Source organism: Sinocyclocheilus anshuiensis, unplaced genomic scaffold (assembly GCF_001515605.1).
Source record: "Sinocyclocheilus anshuiensis isolate Anshui unplaced genomic scaffold, SAMN03320099.WGS_v1.1 scaffold547, whole genome shotgun sequence".
NCBI lineage: Eukaryota > Metazoa > Chordata > Actinopteri > Cypriniformes > Cyprinidae > Sinocyclocheilus > Sinocyclocheilus anshuiensis.
Window position 1 is genome coordinate 107,011 of NW_015549589.1, and position 6,365 is coordinate 113,375.

The window sequence follows — 6,365 nt, forward strand, 5'->3', positions numbered from 1 at the left end:
TAATTTGTTTTAAAAATGATTAGAATAAAGTATATTTCTCTTTTTCTCTCTCCTCCCTTTCTCCCTCAGCTTGGATAAGGGTTTTCCATTTGTGGGGCAGGTGGGTGTGGAATCTAAAGTCATTCCAGGTTTGGATAAAGGAGTTCAGGGCATGTGTGTAAACGAGCGAAGAAAGATCACCATACCTTCTCACCTTGCATATGGAGTCTTGGGAGCTGGTAACACTGTCTTTTTTCCCTAATAAATAAATACATATTCTAATATGAGAGAGATGACAAAAAATGTAATATATCTTAATGCGTTCACAGTTGTCCTAATACGGATTTTTGTTCATTAACATGTACCAAATGAGAACCCTTTCTATCACATAGGTATGTGGGAGAATTCTGATTTGTTCCACATAATGATAAATAAATATGTTGAAACAGAGTTAAACTGCAGAAAGAAAATTGAAATTAATTAACTTATTGAACATATTCAAAATATGATATTATGGTAAATCGTTTAATGTCTTATAATTATTTAAAATGTCTTACATTCTTTAAGATAGCTGCACACAGCAATGACAGTCACTGGGGTAATATATATATATATATATATATATATATATATATATATTAAAACTTTGCAGACTTTTTTACATTCACATACACATTACACACTGCATGAAAGGTAATTTTCAAAAGTCCAATATAGGAGCACTTTAATATTTTTGTTATACATTTTGAAGTTATAAAGTTATCTGATCATTATAACGTGTTTTGATTGATCTAATTTCTACATTTTATTAAATGCTGTATTAAATCAATTTCAGACCTCTGTATAGGTCATCACACATAAACATCTGCAACTTTGTAATTGTAAGGGTAGTTTACATGGTTATAAAAATAATAACCTAAAAATAACTATTAATGAACATTTTGTAGCCGTTATTTTTGGGTTATTTAAAAATAACTACCCTGCAATGTTCTGGGAACATTATTTTATGGCTGCAAAATAATAAACTAAAAGTAACTATTAGGGAATATTCTGTTATTTTAGGTTGTTTAAAAATAACTACCCTGCAACATTATGGTAACGTTGTTTTATGGTTACAAAACATAAAACCTAAAAGAATGTCAAGAATAATCATTTTGTTTCACTGGATGACTGTCTACATTCTTAAATGTCTTTTTTGAATAATTAATTATAATTGATACATTGCATGGTTGAAATAAATGATGAGTAAAAATCTAAAATGCAGCAGTATTTAATTTATTTAACAAAGAACTCAGTACACTTGCAAACATGAACAGAATCAAACAAGCAAAACACGACAACGGACAATGCATTGAAAGAAACAGCTTAAATTTCATATTCATATGAAATGAATAAACTCAATGAAAAACCATGGAAACTAACTGATAACAGATGGTGATCAGATGGTGAACTGAATGTTATGGTGTTAGAGTTTTGAACTTGGCATGATGGTATCATAAACATAAGGTGTGGCCATCCTCTTTAATAATGTTCTAATAATATTCACTTGATTCCACTAATTGATACACTTTATTGAGATTTTAGGACCATGATATAGTAAGTTCGTAGAGTCTACTAACATTTTTCACACAAGAAAAGGGCATGTTGGTTTTTATCAAAAGTACACACTTTCTCTAGGTTCAGTTATCCCATCTGACTCAGCACTGGCGTTTCTCTCTAGGTTTAGTAATCCCACCTGATGCAACGTTGGTGTTTGATGTGCTTTTGCTGGATTTGTGGAATAAAGAAGACAAGGTTCAAATTCGTACGCTTCACAAACAGCAGAACTGCAAAAGGACAGTGATGCCCAGAGACTTTGTCCGTTATCATTACAATGGATCTTTGTTAGTGGGAAACCTATTTGATTCCAGGTAGGCCAAAATAATAACAAAACTAATTTTGGTGGGGGGAAATAAAGTCTTCGTTTTTAATTATATGTGCTGTTCTCATTAAAGGAACACTTAATTAATAAATTAGATCTTTATGAATGAAAGATTCAAGTTGAAAATCTTTACTTATATACATTGTGTGTGTAACCCGTGCTGGCAAAATGAGTGTGAATGTGCACAGGCTAATTCTGAGCTAAGTGAAAGCCCTCGTCTAGCGATACCAATGTAATTAAACATCTAAAATTATCTTTATTTGTATGTTTTTTGAGAGGAGTACCTTTTCTCCGCTCGCACTGACTCTCATCCGAAGTGCGCACATAACGGCTCTTCCGGCGGTGCGCAATCCCAATATATAACACATATACACAGAATTACAGTATTCACACAAACATAATCTAGTTTGTCTTAAGCGAACATTTGGGGAACTGTTGGGGAAAAACATCTCATGTGTAACATATTAGATCAGTGCAGTACAGTAGGCCTTACTGTAATATATAGACCATCTTTCTCATTAATGTTAATCTAACAATAAAAGAAAAGAGGGAATCACTCACTGCTCTTGATTGAACTGTTTTTGGAGGAAAAGATGCAACATTTCTTGGTGATTTTGCTTTTGAACCTTCAGAAAACTTTAACTAGATTTTTCTCAGAACTGATTTTGCTGACTCTATTGACTTCAAAGGGGTGTAGCTCAAGTCATTTTTTGCCCGATTCCAAAAAATAATACATAATTTTGAAGGTCTTTTTTGAAAATTTTCCAGCACAGGTCACAGAATTCGTTGAGAACAAAATCCAATCACCTAACTGGACAAATTGATATCCCTGGCCTGAAGTCGAATTGACTTTGTGTTATACTGTAAACTTTTATAATGTATAAAAGTTAAAAAAGTGTAAAGCATATATTTCTTTAAAGCCAATGCCACTTGATATTTTGTTAAATAATGCAAACACTTTATTACATTTTTAATTGTGGCTCAAAATGTCAGAATACTTTTGGGACTACTGTATATATGTAATTATTATATGGCAAGGTAAGGCACATTTATTTCTAAACACATGCACATTTATTTTCTATTTAAAAACAGCCAAAGCTGACCAAAGTGCTGCACATAAATACTAGCAAAGTATTTATTAGCAAAGCCATATAATACAAAAAAAAATTAATGATTCATTTTTATTTTATTTTATTTTGCCTGTAAATTCTTATCACAGCCATCTTCGAAACTCAACATATGACACATATGTGGGGCAGGGCAGTCTCATCAGAGGCATGGAGGAAGGCCTTCTGGGCATGTGTGTTGGGGAGAGGAGATTGATTATTATCCCACCATTTCTGGCTTATGATGACAAAGGATATGGTATAATTATTAATTACTTTCATGATTTATATGACAGATATTGATTGATATTTACTCATTTATTATACACACCTTACATTTATTTTTACTGTAAATTATTATACATTTACAGCTATAAAACTCATAAGGTGTAAAACATAAAGTAAAGTGTGACCATATTTTTGAAGTGAAATATATTTTTTAATCTTTTTTGAGATCCTGGATTTCAGAAAATGTGATCTGTTTGAAGCATAGTCTAAAGGAACTTCACCCTTAGGTACAAAGGTCCCTCCATATGCAACTCTAGTTTTTGACGTGTTACTGGTGGACGTGTATAACGTGAAGGATGATGTGAATGTGGAGGTTCAAAAGATCCCACAGCCATGCCGGAGAAGGGCAGTGGTGGGAGATTTCATACGCTACCATTATAATGGAACCTTTCAAGACGGCACTGTCTTCGATTCCAGGTCAGTCTGGCATTCAGAAAAGAGATAATTTCATATAACGAAGTGTATTGCAGATGTTTGTGTTGAAGTGTTGCCATTAGCAAAATGCAGATCATTTATATTTCACGAGACTGCTAACACATCAAATCTTGTATATTTTACTAACTTTAATATATATTTTTTAAAAACATCCTCAGTTATTCTCGAAACAGCACTTACAACACGTTTATTGGCATGGGCTATGTGATTGCTGGCATTGACAAAGCCCTGCAGGGGGTCTGTGTGGGTGAGTGGAGACGAGTCACTGTGCCGCCTCATCTGGCCTATGGAGAGAATGGATCAGGTGACTATTAGAAGGAAATTAGAAGAGAAGAAAAAAGCACAGGAAGCTTTTAATTTACATAATGCAACATAAGCATGCTGAAATGTTACAGAATGCATTCTTGTGTTTAGTTTCAATAACTTTTTCAATGATCTGATAGGCTATAAAATTACAAAACTTATCATTGTAGGCATAAAGATATTTTACATGGTACATGCAGTAGTTCACTGTGTTTAATCTATTTAACATTATAGATGACTGAATTTGAAAGAGGAATGAGAGGGATGTGACTGTATTTTTCTCATCTGCTCTGCATTCTCAGGTGAGCTGATCCCAGGATCTGCCGTGCTCATCTTTGACCTGCATATCATTGACTTTCACAACCCTAAAGACCAAGTGGACATCAAAGTGATCTACAAACCAGCTGACTGCAACCTGACAAGTGCTGCAAATGACCTGATTATGTACCGCTACAACTGCTCTCTGCTGGATGCCACACATCTCTATTCTTCGTAAGTGCTCTCCATTTGCACTATGTGTGGTTATTTATTAATTTAACAAGGGTGACTATTGATGGTCGAACATGGTGTAACTAAGGTTCACAAATCGGCATGACATTTTTTGGTATAAGTAAGATTATCAATGGATAGGTGTGCAGAACACACTTTAGTCAAATAAAAATTGCAATAAAATTGTGGGGGTGTTGTTAGTATTCTAAGCATTAGTAATGTATTATCTGCAGAGATGATTTCCCAGAACCCCCACGTGTCACGTTAGGTCAAGGGAAGTTGATCGCCGGTCTGGATGAAGGTTTGCAGGGCATGTGTGTATTAGAAAGGAGAGAGATCACTGTGCCGCCCCACCTTGCACACGGCACCAATGGAGGTCAGTAAACGCACTCAAAATAAACTTCAAAAACTTTTTAGAATGTCAATTCAGTTTGTGCAGTGGTGTTTCAAAATAATTGCACTATTACAAAACCTAGTCTCCTCACTAGGTTTCCAGTTGGCTGTTCAAAAAGTTTTGCAGAAAAAAGTATGCTTTCATTATGCGCTCGGAAATATCCAAGGAAGCATCACATTTATATCCTACACTTAGAATTCTAATCCCAGAATGCATTACGATGAGCTCAGTACAACGAGACAAAAGTTAAGAGAAATATTGACTATATTTACATGCACATCAAATTCCATTTAAGGTCTATATTTGGGTTGCAGCCTGAATATGTTTATATCCGTACAGGCATTATAATATTCTTGTGTGCATGTATGTTTTAAGTATGCCAATCTACAAATGCGTGTTTCCTTTCCTATTGTTATTTCTCTGAAGTTTCAAGATGCAGCTACACAGCATGCTCAGTTATTAATTTTATCACTACTTATTCCACAGTATTAAATAAGGACTAACACTTCTCTCCTTCAAAAATTCAACAAAGTGGAAAGGGTCAGGCAATCCTTAACCTTTATGCACTGTTCGTTTAGGGCAGAGGCGTCATACAAACGGCACGTGCCCCCTCAGATTTTTGAGCCAAGCAGATTTTGAATGCAGCTTCCACAAGACAAAAAATAGCCAAATAATATTTTTATATTTGATACAATTACACCAGTGTGATTAGATCGTTCAGTGCGGCACATCACCAGCTGCTACATTCAAATCTGCGTTTGCTGAGCCAGAGACAGACGTGTTTTTACAGCGCTGCGCATTATAACATATCACGCACGATTTTGTTGAGCTTATGAATGCAATGGCCAGTCAGAGGCGTTCAGATGAGTCATCGCTGAAATGCCGGGGTTTTGTTCACTGAGCGCGCTCGCTGACTGAATTCTCTCATCAGAAACAGCAAAGTGCAGATGTGTGTACAATGTAAGTAAGATATTCATTTCACAGTGTAAACAGCTTCAGTGATTATATTAGGAGTTTTTGTTTGAACTCAGCTTGACAGAAGTCAGTGAAAATGTTCTTTGAAAATGTATTTTTTTGCTCTCTGTCTGTACAATGAAAGTGTTATAATTAGTAACTTACAATGTTTTTATTAAATTCACGTTAAATACAAAGTCAGTCGTATTAAAAATATTTTATGGCATGACACCCATATCTGGTACTTAAGTAAAAAGAGGGGTTTTTATGCGTAGTTAATAGATTACACTATTAAGCTACTTTGCCCATCGCCCGTTATAGATCAACTAACATAATATATAAAGGTGCAAAATGCATTTTCTTACACAAATGTGAGAATCGAGATATTCCATGATATAGTTAACACGTTTGAGAATATTTTGAATAAAAATGAAAAAAAAAAACATAAGGCTATATCAGTTATACAGTGCTATCGTGGCTGCTGCGTGTCACATGA

At 34.6% G+C, this 6,365-nt stretch overlaps 1 protein-coding gene across 1 annotated transcript in view; it reads left to right on the forward strand.

Annotated features, from left to right (window-relative positions):
• Positions 1-6,365, forward strand: part of LOC107658002 (peptidyl-prolyl cis-trans isomerase FKBP10-like) — a 24,958-nt gene that overhangs the window by 5,380 nt on the left and 13,213 nt on the right. The window contains exons 2-8 of the mRNA XM_016446380.1: positions 70-218; positions 1,700-1,889; positions 3,120-3,265; positions 3,522-3,711; positions 3,888-4,033; positions 4,335-4,524; positions 4,755-4,897. Of these exons, the coding sequence (XP_016301866.1) occupies positions 70-218; positions 1,700-1,889; positions 3,120-3,265; positions 3,522-3,711; positions 3,888-4,033; positions 4,335-4,524; positions 4,755-4,897 (1,154 nt within the window). The remainder of the gene's footprint in view (positions 1-69; positions 219-1,699; positions 1,890-3,119; positions 3,266-3,521; positions 3,712-3,887; positions 4,034-4,334; positions 4,525-4,754; positions 4,898-6,365) is intronic.